Source organism: Dendropsophus ebraccatus, chromosome 3, assembly GCF_027789765.1.
Source record: "Dendropsophus ebraccatus isolate aDenEbr1 chromosome 3, aDenEbr1.pat, whole genome shotgun sequence".
Taxonomy (NCBI): domain Eukaryota; kingdom Metazoa; phylum Chordata; class Amphibia; order Anura; family Hylidae; genus Dendropsophus; species Dendropsophus ebraccatus.
Window position 1 is genome coordinate 139,571,963 of NC_091456.1, and position 20,366 is coordinate 139,592,328.

Consider the following 20,366-nt stretch of genomic DNA (forward strand, 5'->3'; position numbering starts at 1 on the left):
TATTTACACTCTGGAGGGAAAAGAATTTCCCTCCATATGAAAAGCCTTCTTATTTGACCAAAAATTACTCCTTGCCCTAGAAAAACAACTCAAAGTAATGTCCAGTAGGTGTTTTACATCCCTTAAAACTGCCGTCCATTGCTTTTTATTAGGGAAAATCTGTCTCTAGGAACAGCTAAATCAGGACAGACCATAGAAAGTGGGTAGGGCTTAGCATGTACTAAGTGCGAAGAGAGAAGGAGAGAGAAAAAGTCTAGGCGTTGTACCTGCAAGCTGAGCCTTCTACCTGCCGGAGATGATCCACAATGTTTCTGAAAAGGTAAGTCAAGGCTTCCTTTTCATCTCTGAACTACAAAGCGGGCTCAATGCCAGTAGTAAGAGGTGCAGCTTTTTAAAAAATCTTTTGAAATGATAGTTATGCTTTAGATGAAAAGTTACCCCGAATCATTTTTTACTAAACTACATATTAATCTGCTTAGTTAGTCCTCCTTTATAGCATAATGCTGGCAGATCAGTTTTATTGTCTTGTACACTTCTATGATTGAGGAGCAGGTGGCCATTTTTACGCCTCACAAAAAGCAGTAAACTGCAAATACTCACTGTAAATACTTTCTCCGGTTGTCCACGAGCCCTCATATTTGTGTCATGAATTTGTTTCAAGATCATCCAGGCTTCATCATGTTTTCCAATCTATACCATTGAAATAATATATAGTGTTAAGAGAATAATTGGATGCAGATGGGAGTGCATCTGTTTAAAAAGAAATCACCATAACAAACTGTGTATTATTTCCTAAAGGGGATGTCCTAAAAATGCAATCTTGTCTATACTCCAGTAGGGCACACTGATGTAATAGACAGTGGATGACCCACTCTATTGATCATGTGATGCCACATTCCCCCTGCAATGCTAGTGTGGCCCTATCAGCTGTACTATCCTGGGAAACTGGCAAAATGGACATTCAAAAATAATTTTATGCTAATGAGGCACTTGGGTACACTGGGGATGGTGCAGAGCCCACAAGTGCACCCTTTACAACGTCCCACAAATCAACAGAATTACCCCTTTTTCATAATACAGCACCCCGATACAAATAAATATCCCTATACCCTTAGGGCCACATGTATCATCCGGCGAATGGATGATTTTTGGCGGAAAGTGCCGATTTGCGTCTTTTTTTAAGCAAAAATGGCGGATTTGCGAATAAAATATTCGCAAATCGGCACTTTCCGCCGAGTACGCCAGGGGGCGGAAAGGGGGCGGAAAAGGGGCGGAGAGTGGGCGGAACGGAGGGCGCGGACTCAGAGTCCGCGCGATTTATCATCCGTTCCGCCAAAATGTACGCCGAAAACCTACTCCAGTCCTCAACTGGCGTAGGTTTTCGGCGGTGCGCAACGGCGCACACGGGATTTATGTAGAGGCAGTCCGCCTCTACATAAATCTCCGTAGCGCCGGAGCTGCAGGGGCATTTTTACGTCCGGCGTAAAAAACGCCGGACTTAATAAATGCCTCCCAAAATGTTTTTGCAGCTGGCCAGAAACTTGCACGCATGCGCAGTAGAAGCCTGGGGCCACTAAGAGAGTGCTGTTACGGTGCATGCAGGTGAGTTCCTGGCCAGCTGTAAGGACGTTAGGAACATGGGGGATATATATACTTATTTGTAATAATGGGCACTGTAACAGTTTCATGCATATTGAAAAGGGGAATTCCTTTATAAAGCTGCTAGGCGTGGTAAATGGTGCCCTCTAGACCACCAGTGCACCAAAGCACCTCACTGGCATAAACCTCTGCTGAACTCTACTAGAGATTTGAGAAAGGAAAACTGCAGAGTGCTACAAGCTAGAAGTGCACACCAGCAGGCTATTATGCATGCATGTGATAATAGATTCCTTTTAAAAGTTTCTGAAAATGGAGATGTGTCAATCTATACAACCAATCACTTTGGAGGTCAATATGCATTATGGGAAATGTACTCGATGACTCATTGAACCTAAATGACTATAGACAGAAGATAGATGTTGTGTAAATGATAAGATTGGACTGGGCAGACTGCTATCTGATTTGTGTTGTCCTTGACATGAGATGGTGATCCGTGGCTGTGATGAGAAGAGACAGTATGAAATCTTCTAATATTGCATTTCTTTTATTTCTTTAGGAAGATATAGTCAATATTCTACTACTACTCTATTTCTTAGTTCAACTCTCACCTCTAATAGGAATCGTGGACTTTCTGGCATAAATGTTAGAGCCACAACTGCGGAGACACAGGGTAATGCACATACAATGACGAACACTCTCCAGCTGTGGAACTGGTAGGCTGATCCCATACTAAAACTCCATCCTGAAAGACATAAAGAATAGTCATATAGTCAACAAGATTAGTGTCATATGGATTGCCCAGCTTTTTAATAATCTGACCTCTGATCCTGAATCTAATAATACATAACCCAGTTCTGGTTCAGTTGACTCCATTAGACATTTGCACAGAAAAAGGGTTTACTATTGGAGGAGGGGAGAAATGGAAATAGATGGAGAAAGCTTATTCAATGGGAGAAAAGAATTTACCAAGATATAAGGAAAAGTATGTATTACTAAGGTGGTGAGGTATCTTCCGGGAGAGTCTGCTAGGCCAGACAAAACATATGCAAAGCAGCTCTCCTATAGAAGGAAGAAAGATACTGCCACATATTGAATGTAACTACCCTGTAAGTCAATGCCTGTAAGTCAGTGCCCAACCCCTAAAAGAGCCTTGAAACATGATTAGGAATTAGCAGCTCCATTAGGAACTCCACCAAAAGGAAGACGTCAATCTGCACACAGCTGTATCGGGGCTCTTGCCCAGGATGCAGGTTTTTATTAAATTTATGTAACTATTAATGATCAATTCCTACCATATTTGTAAACTACTTTATTTACCAAAGCTTAGGGAGCATTTATGCGATCCGGGATTATGGTCTGTGCACAGAAGATGTGCTACAGACCAGAATCACAGAACTCCTGGCTTTATGATTAATTATGATGCCGGGAGCTTCAAATCCCAATGACTTAATGGCAGCTGTACTGCACTGTCAGCGGCCTACATATAGTGGGATACCAACAGAGAAGGCTGACCACTCCCTGGCCTCTGGGCTAGGTGCTGTAATTCATCTATTTCTTGACTGTTTACCAACACTGTTTCATCCTTGAATTCCTCTTTATTATAGTGAACACAAAGCACACGCAAACTGCTGCGCAACTGTGGTGCACCCCATTAATTTCAGGGGACATTTTACCCCTGTTCTCATCATCAGTGAGAGTCTCAACAGTCAGACCCCCTACAGCTCAGCTTGTTATCCCCTTCCTTGTGGAATGAGGATAATATCTTCCAATGGAAATACCCCAATCCTAATCCTAATTTCCACGGACGGCCCCACTAATCTCCAATGGGGTACTTTCCAGTATTGCAACTCAGGCCTATTCCAAACACAAGAACACACCAGCAATTTCAGATGCAACCCATGGGGAGAAAAAGCCTGAGATGAATGCAATTACCGCAATGCAATTTTTTAAGTTACTATGTGTGCTTCTTTCTCTTTATTTTTAAGTATATAAAACACATTCTAACATATTATACAGTTTTTCCATATTGTAGAAAGTTTCTTTGCCTTTTACATTCTGTATCAGTCCATTCTATTTATTATCCTATGTCCTTCAGTGACACGGCAGCGATGCCTGCTGAGCACAGCTACCATAGTGCCCTGTCTATTCTTCGTCCAGACGATACACCATCTATCACCATATCCACTGTGCAGGTTTATCTCCGTCACCCTTTAGCTCACAATAAGTGCAATGAATGTAGATTTCTTCTTGGCTATGATCATGGTATAATGCGGAAACGGCCTTGATAAAATGATTAATGAGCTGCGGCTGAGTCACTTTTCCCATCCAAATATTGAAGCTGCAGTGAATGTGTTTCCACCCTTTGTGTTACGTGTTTATCTTATCTGCTACAGTCATGGATCCAACTATTTAATTACTTTTTCTTTTACGCCGGCTTTCTCTCCTATGGTTTACCAACTGGCTCCAGATATTTAACACAACAATGTATCTTTGGGATATAATCAGTGAGAGTCCTCATTGTGCATAGTATTAAGTAGGCTTAATAACAGTATTGTGTAGCTTCTTGATATAATTCTTTATTCTCCTATATTTATTACAATAGCATTCTTTACTCTGTCGTCCAAAGAAACAGTGAGATGCCTGATTATTGGAACCAATACAATGCAAATCTAATTTATACAACTCTTAAAGGTGTATTCCAGGAAATAGAAATAATTGTTATTACATTTCTTTCATAATATAATATAGCTTTTTTACATAATGTCTATTCTAATGACTTTATCCATTGAGATCCACCCCTTTGAATCGACTTCTGGCTTTGGCGCAAAAACTGCAATGACAGTTTAAAAAAAAACAACCCTGCTGTGTGTGATTCCAACCTTCAGGCATACAAAAAGAAGACATTTTATGACTTTTTTCCCATCTATATAGAACATCTGCAACTCTTATTTGTATTGTTAAGTATATTATCATTGTACATGCTGGATGCAGCATCAATAGGAATACAGACTATCTGTAAATGAATAAAAAAAAAGTCCCTATTATTAATGATTGATACCAAAGTAAACACCAAATGAAGTTGCCCTTTTTTGCCCTGTTGGACTTTTTAGGTCCCATTGTATAAGGGACCAACTATTGTGTTATTGTGTTGATGGGACTTCTTATGTGTTTTGGTGTATAAGGTGTATATCACTGAAACACATAAGATTTCCCTCCTTAATGCATGCATATTTGACAATAAAGAAACCACCTGGTTGAGAAGAACTTATTGAGCTGAACTGTTCCTTCTCTCAAGATAGTCTTCTATATTCTTGTGGGCCTACGTTTCATAATTTTGATAAAACTGATATATTACCTAATACCCAAAGTCCAGACGGGCACCACAGGTAGCCAAAAGGGTGTGCTAGTCCACCTGCTACAAACAATAGCAAACAACCAAAAAGAAAAGGGAAGTAGGTATATATGAACTGCACAACCACAATAATGTAAAAATCTCAATATGCTTTATTAACAATTATACTTAGACAAAAACCTCCAAAACCTTAAAAACACTTAAAACATACACCATAACTCCACTCCTGGCTCAAATATAGTGTGTCACCGACAAAAAAGTGCTAGTTTAACAGATCCACAAGGTAAGCCAACCAATTCAACAAAGATTAAACAGGTAAAAAAGGCAACATGGCTAGTGTTCACCAGGGTGAGTAGAGGAGAAGATGCCCCACGTGTTCTGTTCTGCAGAAAAACTTCCTCAGGGGTAAAGGTAGGAGGTTAGAGTGTGTGTGTGTGTGTGTGTGTGTGTGTGTGTGTATATATATATATATATATATATATATATATATATATATATATCATACAAAATCAATTACACATGTAAGTTGGGACAAACAATAAATATCAATATGTTAATAAAGCATTCATACTTTTACATTATTGTGGTTGTGCAAAACTGATATATCAGACACTTATCTAATCGATCTTAGGTGTTGTCTTTTGACACACAATGTAGAGCACAGTCAGCATCAATAAAGTGAAACTTATGCAAGCCAAATGAGCGATATGCCCCCCATTGATAGAAGTCTAATATGTCACAGATCAACTGGAGATCTGTCATCTGTCATAGGGAACCTGTCATACTTTCCATGCTGCCCGAACCACAAGTCTGGTGGTCCCCCAACTTCTGACTGCCCACTAGCTTTGATTAGAACATCTCTCCCTCTCTCTCTCTCTCTCTCTCTCTTTCTAATTGGGTATGGGGAGAGATCTATCAATCAAAGCAGCATGGTTCAGGCAGCATGAAAGTAATTTTGTTTAATACTGTCAGTGACATCTAGAAAAGCAATTTAGTAATTCAGCAACATTTTCCAGTGTTTGGCTAGCTTTAGGCCATTACATTTAACCTACCAACTAAACTTATACCAAACAAACATTGCATAATTCCATAATTCCATAATTCACCTTTTTAAGAGAAAAAAGTGGTAAATCAATACAGCTTAAAGTAACCAGTATTATGTCCTATTCCCAATTTTACAGACTATAGAACAAAGTCGGCCACACAGCTAGCAAATGAATACAGTTTTGTAGAGTTCTAGCCATGGAAACACTGTAATTCGCTGCAGAAATTCAATATCACCTTCTCAGTCCGCTGCTTGCATGGAATGACTAAATGAATCACCAAGAATCTCTAATCAGTCAAAGTGATGGATTATAAAGTAGGAACACTGAAGCAAATATAGTAAAACAAATTACCGTGAAGTCTCATATACTAATGGAACATTACAATTATCACACCCTGGTTTACATTGTCCATTGAAATGATTAGAACCATTCTGAACATTTGTTCAACGGTATTTGCCTTTGTACAAGGTTTGTCTTTTGTACTTTAATGGATCTAACGTTGTATTACACAGACTTGGTAAAATATGCATTTCTGCTAGACAGGTTCATGGTGCTTGTAGCAATTATAGATTGATCTTCTTTGGTGACTGAGACAAATTAAAATAATAGGGAAAGTAACGGTTTGATGTAGTGCGGAATTCATAAGCAAGACAGGAATGAATGATAGAAGGTATTGTTGTTACACTGTGAAATACTAAGCTGCTGCCTGAAGAGATGACTGCTGGGAATCTTTATACTAGAGAAATAGTAAGGAGTTGTAGAAGCCACAGGAGAGGAGAGTAAAGCAAGGGGTGTTGTATACATGAGAGCAGGACATAGTGTAGATGCATAATAGGCAACATAAAACGTGAGTTTGATCTAATGTAGAAATCAAACTCAATTTCTTTTGCAAGACCATCCTTCCCCTTAAATTTCATATAGGGTCTTGGTACTTGGTGGGCATACTAAGTGCTAACGGAGTTGGATCTGCAGAAAAACTTCAATTTTCTCGGCAGTATCCGAATTGGTCCTCTGCAAAGGGTTGTCTTCCCAAAAAGTCATTTTTTCTGCTTTATCAAATGACTGGACATGTCAGGTGAGAAACATCAGAGAACAAACACCCTGCAACCACTGCTGTTGGTGGTGGCAGTGGTATAGTCAAGTAAAGTTTTCTTGGCATTCTTTGATCCAACCCACATGGAAGGTGCTGTCAACCAATTTGGGTATAAGTCCATCCTTGCACATACACTTAAAGGGAATCTGTCAGCTCCTATGGAGGGGGAGTGGTAATGGCTTCGTGACGCACTTCGTGACGCACTTTGGCCCGCCTAACCACTCCCCCTACCAGATTGTATTGAATATTCATTGCGCTCACCCGGTCAGTGTGGTGCGCGCACGCTCCCGCGGCGATTCGCACATGTGCCGCAGTGCGACGGAGTGTCACTGAGCGAAGCCATTGAGGGGTTAGGCTTTGGCCCTCAGTGCACCTGCGCCACTCCGACGCACTACATCGCATGCGCGAATCCCTGAGGGAGCGTCCGCGCACTACACTGACCGCAATGAATATTTGATACAAGCTGGGAGGGGGAGCGGTGAGGTGGGCCAAAGTGCGTCACGAAGTGCAGCATGAAGCCATAACCACTCCCCCTCCATAGGAGCTGACAGATTCCCTTTAAACATGCTTGTCTTCCTTGGGGCAGATTGAATCTTTCAGCAAGGCAACGTGAGATTCTCTCCTATGCACCCTCCAGCATATGTGGGATGCAGTCAACATGGCTCCTACCAGGACATTAGTCAGTCACTCCCAGTCAATCTAGCTGTTGTGTGTGCTCTACATAGCATTTACTCTGGATATTAGTTGGTTGTCATAATATGGTGACTTGACTGTGTAGTGGAAAAAATATTGTGAAAAAATGTAGAGAGTAAATAGAGTAGTAAGCAATCCAGACATAATAAAAACTGATACTTTCTAGGCTCGGAATGCTACCTCTACCTCTTCTGTTGCTCCAATGGTGGATGGGTCTCCCTACTATTTCAGATTTCCATAACACCCAATGGTCTCTGATGACATCAGGCATTAATTATTGACTTCCTGACCTTGAGGCTTGTTCTTGGATTACACTCCTGTCTCATCCATTGGATTTATTGCCTGGTTCCTGTGGTTCATCCTCTGGCTTGACTACTGATTACAGTTCCTTCTCATCTTTTGATTTGTGTAATTCTGACTGTGATTCTATTGAAAAACCCTGGTTATATTTCAGACTTTGATACTAACAGTGAACCTGTCACCAATAGATGACTATTTTGGAGTTGGTGACTTAGGAATCTTATTGGGAACAATCATTCTACTTGAGGAGTCTGAGGTTAAAATACAGAAATTTGTTGAAATCAACCCGTCTTGCACCAAGCCAATTGTGACTTACATGATTCCCTACTCTGGTGGTTCCGTAACAGAACAAGGGGTTATCAGCAAGGTATATGGTGCATGAAAAAAGCAGCAGCTGGCAAGAGCAAGCAAGTTCATTACAGGAGCTTATGTAAAAGACATTGGAAAATTGCTTACTTCACTGGTTATGCCACAAAAACATAAGCCATAAGATACACATCTATTGCTTTGCCTGCAAATATATTGCTTAGGTGCTCATTCCAATGCTTTTATCTTCATTGTCCAATTTACTAATACTCATGTATGAAAGGGATTGCGGACATAGGCAAAATAAGAAAAAAAAAAACCTATAATATAATTCTTCAGATATACCTAATCTACTTGTGTATATCAGGGCAGCTGACACTGGATATGTGGAAAAGAATAGAATTTAAAGCAGCACCCAAATGTCCGCATGCACATGTGATGCATAATGTTGGGCTGTGGTATCAAAAAGAGTGGAAATTCAAAGCCTATCATGTTTTCCCCAAAAATGAGACACCGTCCTAAAATAAGACATCCCAACTACCCTACTCTCTAGCCTAAAGTAAGACATCCCCCTGAAAATAAGGCACCCCCTACCCTAACCTAGGGCACTCCCCAAAAGTAAGGTGCCCCCCGAAAGTAAGGCAGTCCATTGCCAGCCATCGCCACCTAAACCCGTTGTGGGGCTTCACTGCCGGCACCGCAGGCAGTCTGGTCCATGGCCCCCACGTCCTCTGCATGTCCCGACACACACCGTCGCCCGTCCCACTGCCCTTCCCAACGCACACCGCCTCACAGTCCGACGCACAACTCCACACGCCCCTGCCCCCGTCCTGCCAGCACGTCCCACTGCACGCCACCATCTGTCCCGCAAGGATGTGAGTATTCTGGGGAGGTCCAGAGGAGGTGAGTATTCTGGGGAGGTTCTTATTTCTCTCCCCCGGCTGAAGGGCCTGGTGAAATAAGACATGCCCTGGAAATAAGACATAGGGGGAGATTTATCAAAGGGTGTAAAATTTAGATGGAGCTGTGATTGGTTGCTGTGGGCAGTTTGCACCAGTCTAAATTTTACACCCTTTGATAAATCTCCCCCATAGTGACTGTTTTTGAGTAAAATTTAATATAAGCCACTGTCTTATTTTCTGGGAAATTGTATACAGTATGTAATTTTAGTTCACTGATGCAACTTTTTTGCTGATGAAACCTTTTTCAAGTTTAGAGCTTAAAGTCAAATTTTGACATTGAAAACCTTGTCAGTGTCACCCACTATCAGACCGGGATGCCTAAGGTCTACCACCATAAAGTTACATGAAGCTATTGTTTATTATACCTTTTTTTGAAATTTAGGATACAGAAATAAAAAACACTTCAAATTGACTGTGATTTTCACAAAACAGAAAATTTTGCAGAAATTTTGTGCATATCAGAGCACAATGCTGAGACACATATAACCAATGTTCAGGAACCCACCAAGGGATCCATCTGTTTTCCTTCGAACCAGTCTGAAACTGGTGCCACTTCCATTATTTTTGTAAATCATGAATGGTAGCTTGAACTATTATAGCCTAACATTTATACTATTGTAGGTAATAACTAAACTTAATGGTTTAAGTTTACTATTGCAGAATTCTGGTGCAAACCACACCGAAAAATGAGTGCACCTGCTAAACTCTACATTTATTATGTTTTATATACTTTTTGCATCCTACCTGATAAACGGAAAAGTATGGGAAATTTAATTGTGCGTATTGGTACTGTTTTGTTGGCAGGGTCACTTTACCTAAAAGCCAACTATTGCAACTTCATGTATGACATCTAGAGATGAGCATGTTCTAGTCGCATTGTTCAGTTTTTGAATACTGAATAAGATCTATGCAGCCCTAAGGAGTCCGAGAAAACATGGATACAGGCAAAAGCAGTATGGCCGGCATTTGGAGTGTCTGCGACTGGCACACTAATTGTATCTGTGGAGCCCGTGAGCATCTAAGGTAATTTTGGGGCATTATGTGGCTGGAAAACAAAATGAAGGAAATGTGACTTATTAAGTGGCTTTCAGCATTCACATCAGGGGGTCACAATCTAATATACCCCTGCTGCTCCTATAGGCTTTGTTCATTTTTGGACAAATGATGGATGTAATTTGCATAAAAAATGTTGGCGCTGGAATGACAGCTGTCCCAAAAAAATCGCTGTGAGACGGGCAACAAAAAGATGTTGTGTGATCATAGCCATAGTCTGTATACTGTCTTTCTTCCACAGTTTACATGTATGCTGTATTATCCCAGAAAAGGATCTTCTGTATGATGCTCTTTTGCTGCATAAATACCCTCTAGGAGCTAATGATAAGCTGACGCTGGAAAAAATCTCATTAGAACAATGTGGTCACGTGAGGCGATGGAACTGACTCCATGGATGACTGAGTCAGCGGCTGGGGAGATTTATAGACCCTCGGCTTTGCAGAGTCCTTGATTGAGTTTGGTTCAATGCTGCTATTCAGTGAGAGTGCTTTACACTGAGAGAGAAATAAAATTTCCCATGAATCAGCAGCAAACCTGTCACTGTACAGGCTGGCAGGGACCATTAATGCGGGGGCAATTTTGCTATTCTGGACACAAAATATACAGTGTAGCTTGAGGAATCATGTACCAGACAATTCACTGGATGACGACAACTACACCCTTTAAATGCAGTAGATGTTCATGGGCTAAATGAAATGGCGCTCACAGACAAGGAAGTGTCTAAACAATATAAAATCTACCATAGTCATAACCAAGGCATACAGTTTTACTAAATTCCAAATACTGCTTATCTCCTACATGATGATAGGTTCTTTGGGGGCCTTCTTGATACTATAAGTGAATATATTGACTTTATTTTTTATTTTACATGCCTCACCACAATGTTCTTTCTTTATTACCCTCTCCCACACCAATGAAATAATATATGCTGGTTGTAAATTTTAGGGGAGGGGGGTCCCTTTTACTACTAATGGAGACATTTTATGGACCTTTAGTTTTGATGATCTTGTAAAGGCATGTGCATGTTGACATGGGGATCAGAGACATATATCAACTCTGGACATCTCAAATTTGTATTTTTTTTATTACACACGTTTTAGGATGTATTTATATCAGACTTAAGACGAACGATAAATATTACTGTATACACATATATGGGTATGGGAAATACTAGGATTTCATTGATCTTAAAATAATTATTATATACAGTCATTGAGGTTTTATATTTGAATGTCATAGTGCTGAGGATGTCAGGTGGGGCGGAGCGCGCTTCATAGCAGGTGGGGGCCTCACCGTTAATGACAGGCTGCAGCGATAACGCTGCAGCGTGCCATTAAGCTCTTAATGCTGTGACGTTTAAGTGTGACAGAGGGAGTCCCCTGTCACTTAACGATCAGGACCCCTGAAGTGGAGGTCTCTCACCTGCCTTTGCGTGGTCCGATCGGCGATCTGCTCACTGGGCCTGCACAGGCAGCCCCAATGAACAGATCGCCTATCACACTGATCAATGCTATGCCTATGGCATAGCAATGATCAGTGTGAATAATCAAACAAATGTATGTAAAATTCCCCCAAAGGGACTTAAAATGTGTAAAAAAGAGTAAAAATCTTTATTACACTACCCCAAAGCCCCTCCCCCAATAAAAGTTCATATCACCCCCCTTTCCCATTATATAAAAAAACATATAAAAATAAATAAATAAACATATAATATACCGTAGCATGCGTAATTGTCCGATCTATTAAAATATAACAAGCGTCATTGCGAACGCCGTAAACTAAAAGAGCGAAAAAAGTGACAGGATTACCGATTTTTTGTTACATTATATATTAAAAAAGTTAATAAAAAGTGATCAAAACTTCCCATCTTCACAAATATGGTATTAATAAACACTAGAGATCATGGCGGAAAAAATGACACCACATACAGTAGGTGAACAAATAAATCCGTTATAAGCGTCACAATAGGCCCATTTTATTAATAATTAATGGCAAAAAAAAAAGAATTTACTTAAAATTTATATAACCCCCCAAACGTTACCATATTGCATTCTTTTTTACGATTTCACCAATTTATATCTTCATAAATAATATTTTTGGGGTTCCATCATACATGTTATGGTAGAATGAAAGATGCCATTACAAAGTACAACTACTCCCAATTACAAGCCCCCACATGGCCCTGTAAATAGAAAAATGAAAGTGCTAGAGCTCTTAGAATAAAATGCAAAAATGAAAATTTGCATGGTCCACTGGGTGATTTTGGGCCTGGTCCTCAAAGGGTTAAGTAAGGTGCTATGCACTTAACTCTTTTTGTATCTCTGACAACAAAATAATGACACAAGCCTTAGTAGAAAAATGCCCGCCCCCAGGATATATATGTACTGTCTGCCATAAATGAGATGTACTTTGACTATAAACCCTATCAGTATGATTCTCCTGTGCAAACGTGTGCACAAACTTCACGAACAGTAAGTATGACAGCACTCTTATATCCAAATCATCCCCACCTCCCCCCGAACTCCTGGCAGGGTGTAAAATATATTAATAAGGTTGTTCCCTTTCCACCATTTTCCCCTTATATGTATACTAATGTTGGGCAAACTTGCCAAACGCTCGGGTTTGGCCGAAACTGAACACTCAGAATTTGACTTCCGTTGCCCGGAGAAGTTGGATGCAGCTCATCACTTCTAGAAGTAGTAGGCAGCATGGTCCTCTGTTTTTTCCTATATTTACTAACTTTGTATTAGTTATTTGTAGAGTCTTATCACTTAATAGGAACCCAGATTATTCCAATCTAAGCCGCTCCCCCTCTTTCATAGGCCCCATAGCAGCTGCCTCATCAGCCTTTATGACAAGGATTCGAATCTAGGATACCACAACACTGTATGAACACGCCAGGGGTGCCAAAGAATTTTCATGGGCAAGATGTAAAAAAAGGCAAAAAAATAAATAAATTATATATATATATATATATATATGTGTGTGTGTGTGTGTCTGACACGCCACATACAGCATTTATCACAGGTAGGATTACAACTATACGTACAGTAAATAACACATGATACACCATTCACAATCGGTGATGAACACAATGTTACTCCTCCCTGCATAATGGCCTCCGCACAGGTCACAGGGCATTCCTACAATACTCTTTAATAGAAGCCAATGAGTCAGCATGAGGCTGCTGTAAAGCATATCTCTAAATGCTGTTAAAAACAGCTCAGCAAAGATGGTTGCCCCCATAACCACGTACGGAAGAAACAATAAAGCAAATTTGCAATGGGAAAATAAAAACAGACAAGGAGAAAATAATTTTGAGTCAGTATCTGATTTTATTAAGTAAAAGTTATTTAGTAAACTGTAGCTGATAAACTGGGACAAAAGGCAATCTCTTATCTGCATAGTGTTCTGTTATATTATCTGTAACAGCTAAGAAAAGCAAAAGCCCAGGTTTAGTGCTAAATCTCAAAGCAAAGACAAAGATAGAGTCAGCCAAGGCCAACTAAGGACACAGCTACAAATAATAAAACACAGAGAGAACAAACAGCTAATAAGATTAAAGGACAATATCTTTCAAAAGCACCGAGAGCAGGTATCAAAGGGACGCACCATAAATGCAGGAAGTGCACACAAACAAAAGGAATAAACCACACTGAGGTTCCATATTAGACACTAGGGCAGTCAACACAAAGAACCTTACAATTCTGCCAGACAGTAAACACAGAATACAGAGTACAGGTCAAATGTCTATCAGAATGAAAGGGAAAACTTGATTATACCATCTGATTATTGTGCTTGACAGAATACATTCTATGTAATCCCTTTCTAGGTCTTTAATAAAGGTCTCATACACAGACCAGTTTTGTATAAAGCTATGCCATACTTATGTGTGCTTCCAGTTTCATCAGTCTGTCAGTTTTCTGCAAGGGTAACAACGTGGGAGACTTTATATTTTACCATAAGCATCGTGGGGCAGCAGAGGACCCTGTGGTCCATAAGCACGTGCACCTTTATTTTCGTTTGTGTCTGTGTCCTTGAAGACCACTTCTTTCCATTAATTTAAAATTTATGTCCACAATACGGAAATCAACTTGCTGCAGATTCTGACGTTCCACCTCACCCCCCGTGCTCCCGCTCAAATTTCCGTCAATCCCATAGGCTCCATTCTATGGTCAGGCAAATTCCGCCGTCCGCCCAAAGAATTCACTTGATCATAGAATGGAGCCTATGGGACCGGCACAAAGTGAAGTGGGAGCGCGTGGGGACGAGCGGCCCAATACGCAGCAAGTTATCTGCGTTATTTCTGTAGTGCGGACACACCCTTCTTCCACCTAGAAATGATGCAATACTTTACTTCCCATATGTATAAGCGTGTGCATCATGACCACACACCCAAAAATTATGTGAACTGACAATACAACTGCTCAATACCCCTTCTGACAATTTTGCCCTGGCCCTTTTGCAGCATGCCACCAGGAGGCACCAGCATTTCTCATGTCACCAACCCAATGGGCACCTCGCCTGTGTACATGGCAGTGGTAATAGAAGGGGGCTGGTAATCCTTTAAACTTCTCCCAGGACCCAGTGATTACAGTGCCTGGCTGACGGTAAAGTGAGGTTCCCTTGGTATACCACAGGTGCTGGTTAAGCCAGGTCACCTGGAGGAGAACAAAGAAGACTAGAGAGTAATTCATTGTACGCCATCCACATACACAGAGGTTGACTTCATTTCTATATTACTTGTATACATGCATTTTATCACACAGATGATGGCCGCTACCACACAACCCCCCTGCTCCTCCTCATAACCTGATTGAGATACGGTTGTCAGTCACGCTGTGAGAAGGCAGATGGGGCATTGAGAGATATTGGTAGCAATCACCAGTCGCTGTGCAGAGGCTGCTGCCACAAACAGTGATGGTGTCAGGCAGTCTTCCCCAGGGTAGTGCATATATAAATATACAGTATAGTTCAAGGGGGGAAAGGGACCCTACTCTGTATACCGCTGTGCAGCAACACTTGATCAGAGCCCTTTCGTTCCTGAAAAAAGGTTGGTGGCAGCGGAGAGGGCCGTGTTGCCCTTTACTACTGCCAGTCAATGGCTATGTTCACACTATGTTTAACAGCGTCCGTTGCATAGCATAGCTGCAAGAACGTTTCTTTTTTTACTATTGATTTGTGGGCAACGTCAGGTGTGCCCACAAATCAATTAGACATTCACTTCAATGTTATTTGCGTCCGCCGCACATTACATTGTGTGAACAGCTATTATTTCCAGACGCTGTTCACTAAATGCTTCAATGCAATGCCGCCCCCTGCAGTAAAGACTGGACGCTGATTTCATTGCAATCAGAGTCTGTTCTTTACTTAAAAAGAATGGTGTGTGAATGGAAGTATATATGTATATTAAAACTATACATTTATTTTAATGAAGTTATATTATAAAGTTATGAAACTTTATTAAAGCACTGTATCAGCAAAAAAAAAAAAAATTAATTCAGAAAGCCCCTTTAACTTGAGGAGCTGCAAACCCTGTGATCATTAGAGTTACGCCACTGCTCACAGCCCTGTTTTTCACCCTCCCCGTGAAAAAGCAGAGGGTGGCATTGGGCAGAGGGTACCATAGTATACCTCTGATGGCAACACCATTACTCAACCATCCACAAAACACAATGAGTATAGGGGTACTCAGTAGCGTAATTTGGTGGGGGCAGAGGGAGCGGCCGCTCCCGGGCCCACACAAGGAGGGGGCCCACTGAAGATTTGGCCAGTTAATGTTGCCCGCAAAAGCTATTGCTTTTGCAGACAGACTTAACAAATTGGCTGTAGGTGGCCCCTGGCCAGGTACCCGTGCTCCTAGGGGGCCCACACGGCTACCAAATGTGTCTGGCCATTTAGCTGTATGCGCTTGTATGCAAGGAGAACATACAGTTGAATGCAGCAGGGTGATTGACAAGGTGAGGAGAGCATTGGCTCTCCACCCAGCAAATCACTGTTGTGACCACAAGAAGCAGTTCCCTCCCTTAGAGCTGTGGAACATGAGTGATGAGGAGACATATGTAGGTGGGTGGGGCTAACTCCTGGCTAACTGAAAAGGGGGTACATAATTTGGAGGTACAGTCTACTCACAGTGGTGGTGGAGATAATTGCTGGGAAAGGGGGTGGCTGCATGAGGAATACATACCAGGGGATTACCTACATGAGATGGTGCTGGAGGGGATGCCTACATGAAGGATACTACCGTTGCCTGCATAGAGTGGTCTAAATACCAGATAGATGCACAGAGGGGAGACTAACTTCTATATGAGGGCATAGAGGGCCCTAACTACTTAGAGGGCCTAACTACATATGGATGCACACAGAAGCTGAATTTCAACAAGAAGGTACAGAGGGGCCTGACTACTATATGGGGATGCACAGGGAGGGTCTATCCTTTATATGGAGGAACAAGGGGGGATAATCAACTATTTTAGGGTATAGATTGTGGCCTTTTTACTATATGAGAGCACAGAGGGACCCTGCAAAGTATATGAGGGCTAATATTGGGTCTAAATACTACATGGAGGCATAAATTGGCTGTTCTCCTATACCCTTTACACCATCATTATCGGGGCTGATTTCTCCTACATTTGTAATGTATTGTCATGTATTGTTTCTATGAATTAGTAAAGTAATTATTCCATTTAGTTATGTTGTAGTAATCTGGCTTTTTTGTTTATAGATTTTTTTAGTATAGTTGCCTTGAACTGCATGGGACTATTTATTGTTATTACCCAGCATTTGTACTATACATTTACTCTTAGTATTGCAGGTATAACCTTTGGGTGTTGCCTATTTGGTCATTGACCATCAGCTATGTGTAGTCATCATGCTGCCCAATAGATATTAGACAGATAGATATGAGATAAAGAGATAGAAGAATGGATGGATAGATTGCTAATTAAAAAACGAAAACAGCGCCACAGCTTCCTCAATGATGTTTGTGGTATTACAACTTGGTTCCATTCTCTTTTAGTGGAACTGAGCTGCACTACCACATCCAAGCTTTGGAGGAGAGTGGCGCTGTTTCTGGAAAAAGACAGCTATGTTTTTGCAAAGCTGGATAATCCCTTTAATTATTACACGGTTATATACGTGAAATGTAAAAAGTATTTTCCACTGTTCTCAGTCCCTGTTCACTATGAATAATGTAGTAGAATATTCCCTTTAATATTCAGAAAGAAGTGTAATCTACTGAGGTTCCCTATGGGTAACATAATTGGTTGGGGGCCCACTAAGACTCACTCGCCCCCCCCCAGGCTGAACCCCTAGCTACGCCCCTGGGGGTACTGCATGTTTCCGCACCTCTCCGCACTACACTTCAGCTGTCGGCTGGAAGAAGAAGATTTATTCCATCTTCATCCATGTCCACATTCTGAAAGAATGATCTAATAACATCAATCAGAGCATGCTTTATACCCATATGGGGGAGATTTATCAAACATGGTGTAAAGTGAAACTGGCTCAGTTGCCCCTGGCAACCAATCAGATTCCACCTTTCATTCCTCACAGACTCTTTGGAAAATAAAAGGTGGAATCTGATTGATTGGTTGCTAGGGGCAACTGATCCAGTTTCACTTTACACTATATTTGATAAATCTCCCCCATAGTCATAATCACATATGTATTTAAGGAGGTTAAATTGTGTAAAGTCTTGGCACCAGACAGGTCATATATTTAGCCTAGTTTCCTTATATACTGTAGGCTAACATTGAGTTAGAGCATCTGTATATACTGCAAAAAGACAGTTAGCAACAGATCATAGAAGGACATAAAAAACTGTGGGATGCAAAATGATTCTCAAGAGGATACAAACACTCTGATAATGTCTTTTATGATACTACAATGCATTGAAAGCGGGTGATTATTATACCTCAGCCCACGCAATGCCAGTTATAATTCTTTACACAATAGCGCTTATGCAATATGATTATGCAGATGAGCCTGAAGTAGATGGAGAGGGATAATAACATAGATATGAGATGACATGAGGCATGACTTAGGAACAGGAATGATTGATTATCCATAGCTTGAAAAAACAATGTGCTGTTTGGAAATATATGCCCCTTTCTGATACCTACTGTTAGATATTTGTCACAATGAGCAACAGGTAATAAAGGGGTTGTCCCAACATTATAACTTGTCATCATTCCATTGGATAAGCTCCACTGCTCCATTTGGGGCCAAATGAGATCCCCAGTTTTATGATCATTGTAATTAAAGGTCCCCATAACCAATATAAGGGACTCCACCGACATCATGTGGGCCGGTGGAGCCTCATTTAAGAGTCTCAAAACACAGGACTTCTGACGAAGGGTGTACCGAAACGGCGTTGGGGTGTTCCTGTGGGTAAGGGAGCCGCACGGCATACATGCATGCGGTGGGTCTTGTGATCAGTCGGCCGAGGGATCAGTCGGGCGGCAGGAACAGAGGCAGGCTGGGAAGGAAGGTCCCCCTATGCAGGGCCGGCGTGAGCTTCCGGCACAGACTGTCACACAGGCCGGAAGCTCACAGTGCAGCCCCGCGATGCCCGAACTTCCCTGCTCAGCAGCGGCGTGATGACGTCACACGCACGCTGCTGAGCAGGGAAGTTTGGGCATCGCGGGGCTGCAATGTGAGCTTCCGGCCTGTGTGACAGTCTGTGCCGGAAGCTCACGCCGGCCCTGCATAGGGGGACCTTCCTTCCCAGCCTGCCTTTGTCCCTGCCGGCCGGCTAATCCACCCCCCCCCCCCCCCCCGCTGGTCCCTGTACCCCCCTCCAGCTGGTCCCTCTGCCATCCCCCCCCCCCCCCGCTGGTCCCTCTGCATCCCCCCCAGCTGGTCTCTCTGCGCCCCCCCCCCGGCTGGTCCCTCTGCCCCCCCGGCTGTTCCCTCTGCCCCCCCCCCCCCGGCTGCTCCCCTGCCACCCCAGCTGCCCTCCCATCTTCTCCCCCTGCTCCCCCTCCCCCTGTCGCCCCAGCTGCTCCCCCTGTTCCCCAGCTTCTCCGCCTTTCCCTGCCACCCCTAGCTGCTCCCCCTCCCCGTCACCCCAGCTTCTCCCCCTGTTCCCCAGCTTCTCCCCTCCCTGTTAACCCGACTGCCCCCCTGTCGCCCCAGCTGCTCCCCCTGTTCCCCAGCTTCTCCCCATTCCCCAGCTTCTCCCCCTGTCGTCCCAGGTTCTCCCCCTGTCGTCCCAGCTTCTCCCCCTGCCACCCCAGCTGCCCTCCCATCTTCTCCCCCTGCCACCCCTAGCTGCTCCCCCTCCCCCTGTCGCCCCAGCTGCTCCCCCTGTTCCCCAGCTTCTCCCCCTCCCCCTGTCACCCCAGCTTATCCCCCTCCCCCTGCCACCCCATCTTCTCCCCCTGTCGCCCCAGCTTCTCCCCATTGCCCCAGCTGCCTTCATCGCCCCAGCTGCTCCCCCTGTTCCCCAGCTTCTCCTGCTCCCCCTGTCACTCCAGCTACTCCCCAGCTTCTCCCCCTCCCCCTGTCACCCCAGCTGTTCCTCCTGCCATCCCCAGCTGCCTCCTTTCCCCAGTTACCCCCAGCTGCCTCCCTTCCCCAGTCACCCTGCTCTGCCCGCCTGCAGACGAGTTGTGGTCGGAGAAGTCATCATGATGGCTGCACCAGATGGAGAAGAAAGAAAAAAGTGAGCAACGGCAATCGGAGAAGACGTCACCTGTGAGTCATTAGTAACTGCACTGTAATCACTTCTATAGTGTGCAGAGCCTGTGTACCAATGGGGTCTAAATGGGTCAGTGTATGGTTTGCGGTAGTGTACTGACACAGCCCTGCGGTCACTACAGTACACTAGCACAAACTTTTAAACTAGGACCCAACTACAACAGCTGCAGGTACTAAAACTCCCAGCATATCCTGAGGGCTGCAGACTTTCAGTACATGCTGGGAGTTGTAGTGCCTGCAGCTGTTGTAGTTGGGTCCTA

The 20,366-nt window shown here is 42.8% G+C and overlaps 1 protein-coding gene across 2 annotated transcripts in view; it reads right to left on the minus strand.

The window, feature by feature from the left end:
* The window catches only part of SV2C (synaptic vesicle glycoprotein 2C), a 141,120-nt gene that overhangs the window by 32,949 nt on the left and 87,805 nt on the right, over positions 1-20,366 (minus strand). For both annotated transcript variants that reach the window (XM_069962771.1, XM_069962772.1), the window contains exons 5-6: positions 2,208-2,341; positions 601-690 (exon numbers count right to left, since the gene is read on the minus strand). In XM_069962771.1, coding sequence (XP_069818872.1) covers positions 601-690; positions 2,208-2,341 — 224 coding nt within the window. The remainder of the gene's footprint in view (positions 1-600; positions 691-2,207; positions 2,342-20,366) is intronic.